General features: G+C 36.0%; 1 protein-coding gene across 6 annotated transcripts in view; it reads left to right on the top strand.

The window, feature by feature from the left end:
* CSNK1D (casein kinase 1 delta) overlaps positions 1 to 12,571 on the top strand; it is a 39,538-nt gene extending 26,967 nt beyond the window's left edge. The window contains exons 9-10 of one of the 6 annotated variants that reach the window (XM_034412947.3): positions 7,476 to 7,540; positions 10,409 to 12,571. In XM_034412947.3, coding sequence (XP_034268838.1) covers positions 7,476 to 7,508 — 33 coding nt within the window. In that variant the 3' untranslated portion in view covers positions 7,509 to 7,540; positions 10,409 to 12,571. Of the gene's footprint in view, positions 1 to 124; positions 2,519 to 5,064; positions 5,429 to 7,475; positions 7,541 to 10,408 lie in introns of those variants that run through there. The other 5 variants (XM_034412945.3, XM_060688731.2, XM_034412944.3 and 2 more) reach the window with 5 other exon arrangements.
* The last annotated feature ends 3,041 nt before the right edge of the window (positions 12,572 to 15,612 follow it).

The following is a 15,612-nucleotide window of genomic DNA, read 5'->3' as shown; positions in this document are numbered from 1 at the left end:
TTTGTGAAGGCCTCTGATCTTGAGGCTTTAATATGAAAGAGGGACTAATAGCTGTGGAATCTATAGTTGGGTACCTGGGTGCCTCCTTTGCTTAATCCCTTTTTGGGCCTTTGTGTATTTGCAGGGTACAGATTTTTAACAGCCATGGATATTTCAGTGACATTTGCTATATATTCTCTGTGAATCGTCAACTCACATAAAGATCATTTTTTTTCTTAACCACTACAGATCTCGGAAACCTTGTGCAAATGAATGAATATTAGTATTTGTTAAATTTGATGAAGAAGAATCAATAAGCATTCTTCCTTTAACGTTGATCAGATACAATTTGTCCAGTATTAGAGATGGACAAATTGTGGTAGCTAGTCACTTAGTATTTTGTTTGATAGTGTTCACACACACACACACACACACACACACCAGTATGAAACCCAGCAACCAACAGTTCTGAGATCTTGACATAATTTGTGGTTGTATTTCCAAATAAATGGCCACTGAATGGGAAATAACTACCAGCTTTTGTCTGGTATAATCATTGTCTGTAATAACATCTATCGTATAAGGAGTTTTTCTGAAGAATATTAAAGGTCTGAAAAAAATGTGATTAATAAGAGATGGAAATAGAAAAGAGTTTCTGATGCTTCCTTTGTATACTTCTGTAATAGTTTGTTAGTTATTGTTCATACATCTCTGATTTTTTTCTTAGCATTTTGAAGAATCCTTTTTAATTTGAGAAGCAGCAATGTTTTTTTAGATTATCTTTGGGCATGTATTATTATTCGAAACACATAGCTAAATTAGAGTAATAGTGAAATCTGAATACGTCTGCAGTAGTCAAGTACCTTGACTTTGGGACCATTAATCAGGTCTTGCAATTTTTCCCATAAAGCATAAATCATGTTTTAAAATATATGTCAGACATTCAAAGTACATCTGTATCAGGTTTCAACACATTGTGTAACTGGCTATAAATTTAAAGATTTTCAATGTATAAAGGCCAGCATATTCTAGAAGAATATGCGTTTTCTGCATTTTACAAAAGAATAATGTTAATATTATTTGTGTATTTCTAAACAAAAGACAAACACTTATCAAACTACTGAATTAGTTGTAATTTTTTTGTTTCATTTCACTATGTGTGGTATGTAATCACATCAGATTGGAGGTTCATATATAACAAGCTACAAAACTGAATTTTGACCTGTAAATTGTTCAACAATGAAATATTGGTCTTGGGATCCTATATCTGCATTCAAGTGTCTTTTTAAAAGACTGGGAATTTAGAAACAATAAGTTTGAATTAGATGCTAATAGGAAAGCATATTATAAATATTTGGAAAGTGAGTCAGAAAACAAGTGTTTTTCAGAGCCTTGATAAAATGGACTGTAATTCTGTCAACTGAAGTCATCAAATAGCAAACGTTTTTACAGGTGAATAGGATGGCAGTGTAGATGTTTTAACTATAAAAAAATGATTTTAGCATCAGAGGTTAATAAAGAGGCTCAAAGATTTGTAACAGAAGTGGAAAACTCACCCAAACAAGAATTATGGGTGAATATAAAAGTAGTCTATAAAAGCATTAGTGATTACAAATAAACAACCACACCCTGGCTGCAAAAATTCAGAAGACCATTAGATACCAGCAAAGAATCAAAGTTTGCTTTCTGCCCTCCAGTAACAATTTGTATTTTTCATTTTGGGTACGAGTAGCTCTACTGACACTATTGTTTGCAGTTAGAAAAGGAGGAAAGGTGGTTCTTATTAGGAATCCAGACAGAATTGTATTTAATAAATGTTCATAGCATTGCTCATTAAGGCCCAATTAATAAAACTTTGATTGTTCATAGCACACTTTAATAGATGAAAGATATGTAATCTAGATTTATGCCAAAAGGATATTTGATACAGAACGATCTCTAAAGCAATACTAAAAAGATCTCTGATCAGAGAATAACTGAAAGGATTATATAACTTAAAAGTTTCAGCTCTACAGGAAGATAGCTTTTATTACCTAATGCAAGTTTTTGCAATCAAGAACTCAAATAACATGACTACTTTCTGCAGATCCAAGGTCTTTAACATACTAATAAATTATTTATCATTATAATTATAACTACTTCTATATTATTTTTCTTGAATTTTTTTTATATTGAAGTAGATGGTGGTCTGAATATAGTTCTGAAATACTTGCTTCTATTATTTTTGGTGAGCAATTCTTTCAGAAAATACTTCATTATGCATTACTCAAAGTTGTAATGAATAAAATGGTGCTCTCCATGTCTCTAAAAGAAGGGCACTTTCTTACCTGCTAACAAATATATTTATCTCTAGGGCTTGAGTAAATATATCCTATGGGAGATTTGCTAATTTTGAAAAATGAAACCTTATGAGGTTTTGAGACTCTTTCTTTTATCCTTTCATCTGAAAAGCCAAGCTCCTGCAGACCTCGAAGGAAGAGGAAGAAAGTGCGCATTTTAACCTCTTAAGTTACCGGAAATAAAGCACTTTTGGACTCTTGAGATGTAATTATTTGCTTTCCTTTGCATCAAAATCACTGAAGTCCAGCAAGCTATATTATACAAAATATATGTAAATGTTTCTTTGGTTGTGATATTGAATTTAGAAGGCATTAAATTTCAAGCCCATCTTGCCTTAGCCCAGTATTTCTTGGTATATGGTTAATGTTTGCCTTGCACACTTGGGAGGCAACAGCAGCCAATTATTTTTAAATTATTGTTCATTTTATTAATGACTAAGTATAAACTGATAAGGAACAAAAAGCTGCCAATGACTGGATATCATTAATGGTTTAAAGGATCTGTGAATGATTAGGTACAGGTTACCAAAGATTTTGGAATTTAAATTTTATGCAGATAAAGGGATAGTTTTCAGCCTGAACTCTTAGGTAGTAATAGCTGAATTCCATAGAACAGTATTCTTTATATTCATATTCTTCATACATGCAAAAGCTAAATTCTCCATCTCCATTTACAGTTTTGTGTGTCATTTTTCTAATTAAAAAGACTGCCCCCTTTTCAATATCTTATATAATAATGCAACTAGCACACAATTCTATTATGTAGACAACTTTTTAAAGTAGTTTCCTATTTCATTGAAAGGAAAACAATTTATCAATTGGCATGATAATTTCAATCATTTTAAATTCCTTTAGGTTGTGAATAATGTAGTGTCTTTTATTTTCATCCAATTGAATTTGGAATTCTAAGAGCATGCCTCTTTTGGATTAGGAGCTTAACGTTTCTTAAGAGATCAAACCTTCTGTAGCTCCATTGCTGTTCTTGGCTCTTCTTCTTTTACTGGTCCCCAAAAATACTAAAATCCACATATTTCAGAATTAAATTACAATCCAATTATGCAGATCTGGGTTGCAAAAATCCAAGTAACCAGTATATGGAGGCAGAAATATGCTACTATCTAATAACCATTTGGATTTTTGCAGCCCAAATCCAATATCTCTACATGTGCTAAAATCATTAGATCTCTTGATTTGTATTAAGCAACATTGATTTTCTCTAAATTTAATACTCTAATGCAGTTTGAATTCTTATTCGAATGCAATTGAAATTCCTTTCTGAGATGACTATGAAAGGTTCAATATTTTTTTCGTAGTGAAAAGCAATTAGAGTAGGTTTTATAATAAACATTCTGAAAAGTTTCTTTTTTAACATTCTTGCAAAATTAGAATTGTCATCTTATGAAGGAACTAAGAGTCCTGTAGTTACTTCCTAAGGGCTATGTGACATCACTGTTTCTTGTTTATTAGGATGCACAGAACAAAGACAATAAGGAAGAAGTCTTGCAGACTAGATAGAGAGGTTTTCCCTTTCTAATGCTAAACTGTGATCTAGCACAATATGCACAAGCTTTCACATTAATCAACCGATATAGTCTTCCCTTCTGAATGGCTAGCAAGTGTTTCCCTTAAGAATTAAGTAATTGCAGTTTGACATCTGATCCTTGTATAATTTATTTCATACAGGCCAATTTTAAATTGTAGTTATGGTTTTTGAATATTGGTTTATAACTTTAAAATGTTATAAGATCTAGAGTAAAATGGTCTTCTATCTGGGCTTTCAGAATTAAGAGGAATATTTGCCTTATCATACGCTAGCCAACTAAGCTCTTGTAATTTGCTATTTGATCTTCCACATTCTGCCAGCCCATCATTCCTTGTGCCTGGTTTTGCTATAGAGAAACAGAAATTAGGGTTATCAGGGTTGACTCCTTTTATCAGGGTTGACTCCTTCAAATAGGTGAACTAGACTGTCAGGGTAGCAAGTTAAGTAGGGCTCCAAACCTTGAGGGGGGGAAATCAAAATTTAAAAATGGAAATCTTTCTGTGTGATGGGGTCACCAATTGCATTGTTCACCTAAGGTATTCGATGGAGGAAGTAATCTAGGTTGCCACAAATGGTACTTCCCATGCTTCAGTGCTATCTTCTCTGGTAACATAAGAGTTATGCCATAGTAAACAGTAAGGGAAGGAAGATTAGAACAGGGATTCCCAACTTTTACAGCTTGGTGGCCCAGGGAGGGGGGAAGGGTGGAGGTGAACCAGCCTGCCACTCAACGCAAGCCAAGCTGTGCCCTTGTGTGCCAGCCACTTGTGCGGCCTTCTTCCAAATGGTCCACAGCCCCGGGTTTGGGGACCCCAGATTAGAATTAAAGTTGATTACAGGTAGAGGACCAGGAACAAAACAGTTGGGCCTGGGTTAGAACAGAATACAATACTTTTAATGTTTGGCCAAATAATTCTAAAGCAGACATTTTTATCATTCTCAGATTTCACTCTTAGAACATGGCTTCAGAGATCATGGTCCTTGCTGAAGATAAAATACAGCCTATGTGCTGTGTATATATTGTGTATGGTCATTGCCCATCCTTTTGCATGGAAATCACTTTCTTCTGAATGTTAAGGATTCAGCACTATTAAATTATGTCAGTTCTTACTTTAGCACCCTGATTAATAATTCTGTCAGCATTAAATCCCAGTTCTGACTCCTTATAGTCAACATTAACTATTTCCTTGGTGACCACTCTAGCAGGTACACCAGGGGATGGGGTGTGAGTGGAGCCGGCTGGGAGCTGAGAATTTGAAGTTGCTGCAAAGAAAGAAGTGCAGGAAGAAGAGCAAATGAGGCAAAAAGCTGAAGATGGTGAAGAAAGAAGAGTTAACACAGAGCAGAGACATGGATTAAAAGGGACATTTTCGTTCTTAAACATTTGGATGTTCTTGTGAAGTATGAAATAAAACTGCTAAACCGTCTAGGTTCTGCAACCTGGCCAGATTTTTATTTTGGCCGCTGCTGAAACATACATGCAGTATAAATAGCAATTGATTGTGAGCCAGATGAAAGTGTTTCTACACCTACATGATGGCATGTAAGAGATAAACAAAGATTTTATGAGTGTTGTAGTCCAGCCAGAGTTCTTTATTTGTAATAAGGTAAATCTAGCTTGTAGTGGATAGAAACAGTCAGGGTGGAGACAAACAACATTCAAGTGTCTTACTCTTGTTCGAATCATAGTGATGGATAACATTCAAATAGATCAGAGACCAGGACAGCTGAAGGAGCCATTTCTAAAAGAGCAGAGTTTTGCAAGAGATAATTGCAGTGTTTTGAAGTATCTGTAAACAAAGCCTTGATAATGCTATACACACCTGTTTGGTCCTCATGGGCAAACAGCTGTCAGGATTCATTCAACTTCCACAAATATCTAGTAATGTGTGACAAAATCACAGGCAAGGTTTCTCAATATGGAAGACTTGGGTTATGGGTTTGAGTGGGTTTTTAATAAGGGGGGAAAGTATTGATCATGTGAGTCTGAAGAAGCCTGAATACATATTTATTACCTTGTGGAGAAATGGATCAGTTGGCTGGATAATTGAAGTTTTAGTCTTAAAATATCTAGCGTTGGAAAATACTGGTAATTGTTGGCAAGAATGGTTATGCAGGAATCACAGGCACAGCATTGTCATGGCATGAGGCTCATCTTGGTAAGCAGCTGCTTTATTCTGATCTCTCTCTCAAGGATGGAAGCATCACATGCTAATTTACAGGTTCCATTTACTCGCTGTTTTTCTTAAATAAGTTCAACCTTTTAGTTGAGTATTTATAGAGTTACTTATTTGAAAGTTTCCAACAAGCAGTTCACTTTATCCTGTTTTATTCTATGAAAGTTGGCCTATATTTAGCTGATGTGTCTTTGATGTCCTTTATTATGATTCCTTTTCATGATAATTTCAGGTCTATAGCTTTTTCTCAGTGAAGCTTCAACCATTGGTTCTCCAAGAAATGTTTTTTGTCAGCATGACAAAATATAGGGAGTAATTGGAAAAATACAATTGCTGGTAGATGTATATTCTTGTTGTCTTTTGTAGTACCATTTCTAGCTGGTAGGAAATAACTAGTTTTTTCAGCTTAGTCACCATCTACGAGCTGAGGATATGGTGATTTTTTTTTTCCAGTAAAAAAACGCTTAAGCTTGTCTTTTTGTTTCTTGATGGGCTGAACTTCATAGCAGGTATATTTATATAAATTGAACTTAGCATTTCCTGCTCTACGGGTGATGTTTTATATTCTTAAACATATCATTCAGGTATAGCAGTAGAAAAATTGGGTCTTTTTATGAGAAAAGAATGGTTTTATTTAAGCTTCCACTGCCACTAGGAAGAAGTGTTGGTTTGTGTGTATACAAAGAAGTACTGAGAGAAAATTTAACTCCCATTCCCAGAAGTGTGATTAATCTTTTGCAGTAAATTTACAAGATTATTTAGGTTTTGTCTTTTGTGCTGCCTTGGCCAGTTGAGAGCAATAAATGGACATCTGTTCTAGTGAACATATTCAACTGAAAGCCTCTGTTTGTATCTGTGGTTACTAGTCTGAAGGCTCTAGTGCAGGGGGTTGCCCAACCTTGGCAACTATAAGACTTGTGGACTTCAACTTCCAGAATTCTCCAGCCAGCCATGATGGCTCAGGAATTCTGGGAGTTAAAAGTTGCCAAGTTTAGAGACCCCTGCTCAAAATTGAGCTTGTACCTAATTGAGTACTAATCAGAGATGCAGGTTTCCTTGGTTTACTCGGGTTAAATTTGTCACTGTAATAAAGGAAAATGTTTTTTTGAATCAATGGCCAGCACAGACAATTAATTATTAACCTGATGATCCTTTTGAGCTAGGAGTCATTCCAATATAAACGCATTTCCAAAATCCTGTTGATCGTTCCTGCTGCTTAGAGCAGTCAGTCCTTACACATCAGTTCTCCAAACACATTCTCAAAGCAACCTCTTTGGCTATTCATTTGGTGACAGCTGTGAAGGCCAATGTCTCTTGAGGCGTCTGAAAGGAGCACTGCTCCAAATGAAGAACAGCTCCATTTAGAATCTTAGTTTGAAGTTAACTTTTGGGCAGTGGAATTGTTTCAAATGGCTGTCTTTTCCCCCCCCACCTCAGAATAGCATTCCTTTCGAACACCATGGCAAGTAGCTGCTCGTCTCCTCGTTGGAAAGCAGCACTGGGTGAGTCCCTTCTCGCTAGACTCCAGCTTGGTGGGTGGGTCTGGATGAACTCCTTTGGGGCATTCAAACGGGGTGGCTTTTCATTTTAATTCTGCACTTTTGTTTCCCTCTGCCTTGCAGACCACGTAGCATTAGATGTGCTTTTCCCAAAAGCTTTTAGCATTTCACTAGTTCACATTTTCCTCAAAGCTTTAGGTGCTTCACTAGAATGGTTCGATTAGAATATTTGTTATGTGAGACCAATATTACTAGTAAAGTGGAAGATAATCTAGAATTTGGGATAACCCCATAGGGATCACTTGCTATATTGCTTAGCAGTAAATCTGCTTTTTAGCAAATGTGCAAACTGAGTAGCCTATTTGGAAAAATAAGACACCTTGAAGAGAAAGCATCAAGATATTACTTCATTTTTGCTGTGCATGTTTTTAATAAGTTGGCTGCCCAATTTAGTGACTGCTGGTAATAGTTTTAGACTATATTCATTTAAATTAAATTATTCCAATATATAGGGATATCTGGGGGAGCTTTTAGAAAAATCAAGATGGCGGATGTTGCCATGGAGTTGTAGCCCTGCCTCCTTTTTAATGTGCATCACATGGACATAAAAGGGGACAGGGCTTTAGTTGTAGTGAAAACTAAGACTGGGAACATCTTCACTGCCTAATTTAAGCAGAATTATCTTGTAGGATAAACGAAAGTTTGATGTGGCCTCTTTATTTTTCTCCCTTTCCCACAAGCAGCCAAGATTAAAAAAACATTTTCAAAACTGATAAGTAGCTGGAAACTGCCTCTGGACTTGTTACAGCAGACACTTAAATGCTTGTATTGGTGTAGTAAATGAATGAATCTGTGATAGCGAAAGCTTATCATTTGATCTGTCCTTTTGCCTTGATAGTAGGTAGTTTTCCCCAAAGCAAAACAAAGTGTGTATGGGCAATATGTAGCATGCTGCCATTTTTAAATATTTCCAAAACCGTTTCTTTTGCTCTTTTGCTCAACCTGAGATGCTTAGATTTTGCTAACAGCTGTGCTCTCTTTCCTGACCATTCTTTCATTTTATTGTTTGGGTTATGCTTTGCCTCTCTGCCCAAAGGACATTTGATAAAGCTTCATAATATGCTAATTTCTATTATTAATGTTGAATCACTCTTGTTCCTCTTCTCATTAATGCTTTTGTATACTTGACTCCCAGGGCCTTTTATGTTATTAACAATATTTGCAAGTTATTATCACTTGGATCTGATCAACTGGATAATCCAACTGTTGAGAATTTTAAGTATGTGGAAGGATTCTCTTCCAGATTAACCTTGGTTGTAAGATATGTTATACTAAATAAGTGCTTGCTTACATTTTCCTGCAAAGAAAACATGTCATGTTTCTTCCTCCTCCCCAGTTTGGCAGGAAAAATGTTGAAATGAGAATAGGGAAGATGTAAAGATCAGCAGCTAGGGTTGGTAATAGCCAAACTCTTTACAAATTATGTTTAATTGCCTGTTTTTATGTACAATTTATGTTGGAAAACCTCAAATGTTTAGAGAGAAAAATTGAAGGATCCAGTCCATAATCAAGTTCCTGATTTATTTATTTTTTTTAAAGCCTCTTGTTGCACAACAAGACATCAATGTGGTGGCAATTTGACAGTATTTCTACAAACTGCATTCAAGGATGGTCTTAATTTGAAACAACAAAAAGTTATTTGTCATTTAAAATATGTATGAATCTAAACTAGCATACAAATTGGCTGTTGGAATATTGGTGCACTATAGAGTTCGGACTTGCATTAGTAAGGACTTGGACTAGATAGGGATGGGTACCTGGAAACACCTTTCTTCCTGTTCTCAATCATATGCAAGCTGCTCTCTAGAGATTGGCAATGTTTCGGTAATCTAAATACTAAAACTTTATTGTATAATTCTGAAAAGGAGGATTTGCTTGCCACTCATAACCTATAGATTTTTTTTTTAAAGTGTTTCTTCTTGCACATCTTAATCCTGTTAGGGAAGCAAAGCTTGATTTAGTACACACAAAGCAAACCCATTGCTTTCATCCTGATCTGAAAAAATCCGGAGGATTTTTCAGTAATTTCATAGATTATACTTATACTTATTTATTACATTTATATTCCACCCATCTAATGTAGAGGTGACTCTAAGAGGCTTACAAACAGGCTTGGTAGCAGATTACCTACATGTTGAATATATTTAGAATAAAATGTAACTTTGTTACAAAAGAAGGCAATACTGACAGTATTCATAATTTCCACTAGAAATATTGTAAGCCTTCACCCGTTTTTCAAAGCATCTAGATTTAGGGTCTTCTTAATTTATTTCATTTCCAGCACCTCAATGGGAATTGAAATACTATCAAATTTCTGATTGCAGAGCTCGCAGACTTGGCTTGACATTGCATTTTTGATGGGAACATTATTATAAATAATGCATATTTGTGTGTGTGTGTGTGCGCGCGCGCGCACACACACATTTACAATGCATTTGTCACCTTGCTTCTTGCTTTGGGTTTCATTACTATTTTAAGAGCTCACCTGAGTTATCTAATCTGTTCTCTCTTTAACTAGCATGTGCTTTTTTCATCACGCTTCATATATTTCTCCCTGCTCACAAGAAGCCTTTTTTTTACCATACCTTTAATACAGAAGGAACATGTCATTCTGTCATTCCCTTCATGGGCATTACAGGTGGGTGTATCATCGATTCAGTTGGCACATAGATCTCTGTACTGGCTTTTCACCCTTCTGAAGTAGATGTGTCTGTTCAGTTGTATACATAGAAAATGGTGTGTGGGTCCAGGTTTTATGCAGTCTCAGTAGGTGTGAGCTGATATTGATACCCTGTTCCTTGGCTTCAATAGATTCCTGCTCTGGCGACGACCAGCGTACTCCAATCTGCTGTGCATCGGTGAAATAATGTTGCCATTGAGGGGCAGATAATGCATGGCTGATCTCCTATGTTATCAATGGCTTTTACTAGCAAACTATCCCAAACTAGAGCAGAAGAAATATTCCAGTTGGAACTCTCCTTGCCACTGTCTAAAGATACTCACAGGAACATGGACAGAATCCAGCAGCTGCCACACTACAAGAGGCTTTAGCCCGAAACCTAATAACCTTATATGAACTCTAGCAACAGGGCTAGAAAAGGAAGCGATGGTATACAGCATTGCCCGCCTGTTATTTAATAGCCATTTTAGTTGTCCCTCAGCAGGCGGCAGTCTTCACCCCCTTTTTATTGTTCTACTGTAATTATAATTATAACTCTTTTACTTGGTTTAAGAAAGTTTTGTATTCATTTTGCTAAGATTATTGGCTTAACTTCTCTATAAAAACAAAGTCTTGTCTCATTCAAACCCTGTGTGGAAATGTGAAAATTCTAAAGCTTGGTTTAAAAACAAAAAAAATTCAAGACTTGAAACTTCTTGTAAGCTTAAGTGAGAAGAGAATGTCTAACTGAATTAGAGGTGTTTCCTTTTATTTTACACTATTTACTTTTGTATGGTCCCATTTGACAGGACAAGGGGGTTCTCAAGGGTTTTTAAGTTTTAGTTTTATTTACGGCTGTCTTGTTCTTCCAGGGTCGTCAGGTTCTTTTTTTTTTTTTTTTTTTTTTTTTTTAGAATTTAAACCTCTATGTACCACCCAGTTTTTTGTTTTTTTAAAATGTTGATTTGTCTCTCGTTTTGTTCAAGAAAGAGTGGGAGTTTTTTTGGAAAAAAAAGCTGTACCGAGTAGAGGTGAAAATAACGCTTCATAGATTTTGAAGGACAAAAAAAAGCGAAAATAATCTTTCAGGAAGTTTTTAATGTTGAACGTAGAATGTATTGCCTTTATTTATAATAGAGGAGGGTTTGGAGAGGAGCAGGATACCTTGTTTCTGCTGGGTTGTTCCTACAGATGCCAATTAAGCACTGCCACTGCAGTGGGAGCAGTGTAGACGTGGGCGGGCCTCTTGAGTGCACAGAGGCAGCAAGTGCCGCCAGCCAGCTGCATTCCGCCAAGGCTCGGAGTTATAAGCAATCTGTTCCTTCTGCAAGAAGTCAAGAGAACATTCAAGCTTGTTGAATTCTTTCATTCTTTATTAAAACGTGCAAGCCTGGAACAGCTGGCCCTTCAGCTGAAGATATATTTATATAGTGGCCAAAACACTTAGTGTGCCAGCTAATATACATGAAGAATCTTCGTTTTCATGAGCAATATATTTATCCCTTAGTAATCTGGGAAAGTAGAAGGCATGTGAGTCATACCAAATACCACTCAAAAGCACCATCAGTCCCACTTCGGGGATGAAAATGCAATATGTAGGTGTGTTGTTACTACTTTTTAATAAGCGTGAGATTCTTGTCTCCTTGGAAACTTGGTGGCGAGTAAGATTTTATTTTCCTGTTAATTTGCAAGCATTTTGTTTCAAAGCTTTTGTCGGGTCACCTTTTGTTTCCTCACTCTTTTTTCACTTCTGTGGATTTTGAACTATGAACAATCTTGTTACTTTTCTTTAGCTACATTAGAACTTTTAATCTATTGCTTATTTGTATGTTCAAGGTCTGATTTGATGCAACCTATGATTGGGGGAGTGCAATGGGAATGTGTTTTAATGTTGGTCCATGGAAAAAAATTGAATAATTGTATCACTGGTTGCTGTAGATGTTGGTTCTTTGGGCATGTGCACTTCCATTTGTACAGTTCTACACTTCAGTGTGCTTTTTGTAAATATTTGTTGTCAATGATGTAATGTTAGAGACTTTAAAAGGCAGCCTCTTCTTTCTATATATCTGGAACCTTCAATTGCTGTACTATACTTAAAAAGTTGACTGCAAACCTTTCAAATTGTTCTTTTGTTGTGGGCAGTCTCTGCCCTTCCATTATACTTAAATCTCACCATCACCTGCTGAAAATATAGTTAGAATGTCTCTATAAACCTGTGTATTGGTAACAATATCTCAGAACACCTCATTTGTATTACCACTGTATTTGTGTACTTTAATAATTGTGTAAATAAATTCATAAGGACTTCTAATTTTTTTAATGTGTGGCCCTGTTTGCTTGCTTGTGCCATCAGTGTTTAACATATTAAAGCAAAGCTTGTGTATCTAGTACACAATATTAAATAACAAAAGTCAAGGCAATTTCTTTTGACTAAACATTCTGATAATTATTGTAAACTTTTTAGCTGTTACTGTTAAACTTCCTGTTAAACTGTATGAGACCTTTGTGGTCTCATGCAGTTTTCAGCAGCTGAAAGTATTTCTAGACAGATAATAAATGGAAGAAAATAATAGGAAGAGGGATGAATGTATTATTATATGGTATTGACTCTGGAAGAAAAGGAAGGAATCCTCAAAATAGTTTCTGAAATTGGGATGAGAAAAGTCAAAATTTGAAAGGGAAAGTGATCTATATGTTTATCCTCTATCAAATTTGTATAGCTGCCCATCTCATAAAAAGCAGTTCTAGGCAGGGTACAACAATCCAGTAATCAATACATATATAACACAATAAAAATAAGAACACATGTTAAAAGATAAATATTATAAAAATAAACCATAGGCAAAGAGAGTATAAGCCTGTTAACATAACCAGGTCTTGAGGGACTCCCAGAACACCAAAAAGGTGCAGCTAATCTAACTTCGGATGAAAGTATGTTCCATGGGGACATAGCTATACCAGAGAAGGCACATTTTCTGGGATCCATCAAATGTAGATCCCTAGCTAATGGTACCTGCAGAATGCTTCTTTGCCAGATCTAATATCAATGATACCTCATGGATGGATGAACTCACCCAGCAACTTCATTTAGAATAATAAAGGAGAAAGCACTGATCCTGTGACAACCCACATAGTAGAGGCCAGGGAGGGATCTCTCCTCCCCAATCTGGAATTGACTCTGAAGGAAGGAGGTGAGCCAGCAGAACAACATGCCACCCACCCCTAATCTTCTGGGTCGATCAGGAGGATACCATGGTCGATGGTATTGAAAGCCACCAAGAGGTCAAATAGAGCAAGGATGGATGCATAACTGTCATCTCTTCTACCCTCTCCATGTTATCCCATGTTTTCTACAATTCTGTTTGAAGCACAACAAAATGCTTGCCAGCTTGATTTCTTTCAAAAAAAAAAAAAGCTTATGAAGATTCTCTGCAATTGTATAAATGTGTATCTGGATGATCACCACTGATTATATGTGAGAATAAACAAGAATGAGGCATTGATAAATGAGGCCCATTTTACCCATATACTTTATATTCTTTGTGGGGTGATCATTTGAATATATTCTAGTTTGTGGAACTTGAGATTTTATTTCCAAGGTCCAGCTCATTCTTCACCATTCTTATGGGGTCTTTCCCAATGTCTGAAGAAAAAGTACATGTACTTTACCCATCAGTATGATGATGGATAAGCGCTGTCATTACTGAGAACTAGAAATTTAAATATATACTTCTGGTATTTCTGATATTGGAATTGTTCTATAATTTTAGCAAGTACATTCGCCTTGCTAAATTACCCTAAATTGGTTGAATAAACTCCTGACTGATCTGCAAAACAGATTATGCTTTAAACCATGACTCACAGAATGACGAATTGTTTTTTAGCTAAGTAACTCCTACATTGCTTAGTTTTTCACTGAGCAGTTCCATCTGTGTCCAAAGACACAGATTTACTGACCATTTTGGCTTCTATGCCATTGCCAGTTCCTTAAATTATTTTTATTTTATAAAAGTATTTTACCAAGGAAATAAATGCAAACATACAGTATAACAGCTTAAAGGTCTGCCTTCAGGAAACACTCTGAAATGAATTTCAGAGCAATACCAGTTGTTTACTCAAAAGTAAGTCTGGTAACTTGATCTTACTTTGAAGAGTTTAAGATTGCAGCTTTAGTCAATTGTCAGTATTGCTGACGTATAACTCATTTTTCCTTTTGAACTGAAAACTCTGAAATCTTACATTTAGGCTATATGCATATTTGTATGGATTCACTATATACAATCAGAATTTTAAATAAACAAGGCTTAACATTTTCTGCAGTGTCTCAGAATCCATAGTTGTAGAGTTGAGAATTGCAAATGAATGTCGCTCAGTTCAGTCTTCAGTTTCACTTCAGCTTGCACCAAGCCCACTGAGAATTCTGAAAGTTGCAGTTTTAATACTATGAGTCTTTGAGAAATAAGATGGTATAAAAATAAATGAATAATACAGCTGGTGGCTGTATTTTCTTGCCAAGGGAATTAGAGGCAAAAGATACTAGAGCCGAGATGGTGCAGTGGTTAAGAGTGCAGCACTGCAGGCTACTTCAGCTGACTGCTAACTGCAGTGTGGCAGTTCAAATCTCACCGGCTCAAGGTTGACTCAGCCTTCCATCCTTCCGAGGTGGGTAAAATGAGGACCCAGATTGTTGGGGGCAATATACTGACTCTTAAACTGCTTAGAAAGGGCTGTAAAATCACTATGAAGTATATAAGTCAAAGTGCTATTGCTAGTGCTATACTAAAATTTTGCAATGTTCCAAGTCTGAACAAATAGTCCTTGTTTAACAATTGTCTTGAACTGTTCAAAGTTACGACACTGCTGAAAAAGCAAAAGCATTGCAGTAATCCCTTGGTCATGTGATCAGAATTCAGGCTCTTCACAATTGGTGGACATCACAGCATCCAGCAGTCACATGATTGCTATTTGCATATTGACAACTGGCTTCTGACAAATCAATGAAGAAACTGGCCGTAAAATCACAAGTCTCAGTCACACTTAACAAATGCATGTTTAACCACCACAGTGTAAATGATATCATGAATCCAGCATGGTCACAAGCAAGGGAGTTGCCAGCCCCAATAGTGATTGTTAAGCAAGGACTACCTGTAATTTTGTTCCTTTAAAAAATGAAGTTTTAAATTCAAGTTTTCTTAATTCATAATTAAGTTTCTGCTTCTTAATCCACGATCCATAAATACTAGTGTTAAGAAATGCTCCTGTTCAGAGAAACTATTCTTATGCATCAGATTTAGCAAAACTTAACATGACAAAAATGCATCACAACTGAGGCCTCACAAATTCAACTCTTATTAAC

Source organism: Pantherophis guttatus, chromosome 2, assembly GCF_059756535.1.
Source record: "Pantherophis guttatus breed Tessera chromosome 2, ASM5975653v1, whole genome shotgun sequence".
NCBI classification, from domain to species: domain Eukaryota; kingdom Metazoa; phylum Chordata; class Lepidosauria; order Squamata; family Colubridae; genus Pantherophis; species Pantherophis guttatus.
The sequence above is the reverse complement of the archived record's forward strand: the minus strand, read 5'-3'. Positions and strand labels throughout refer to the sequence as shown.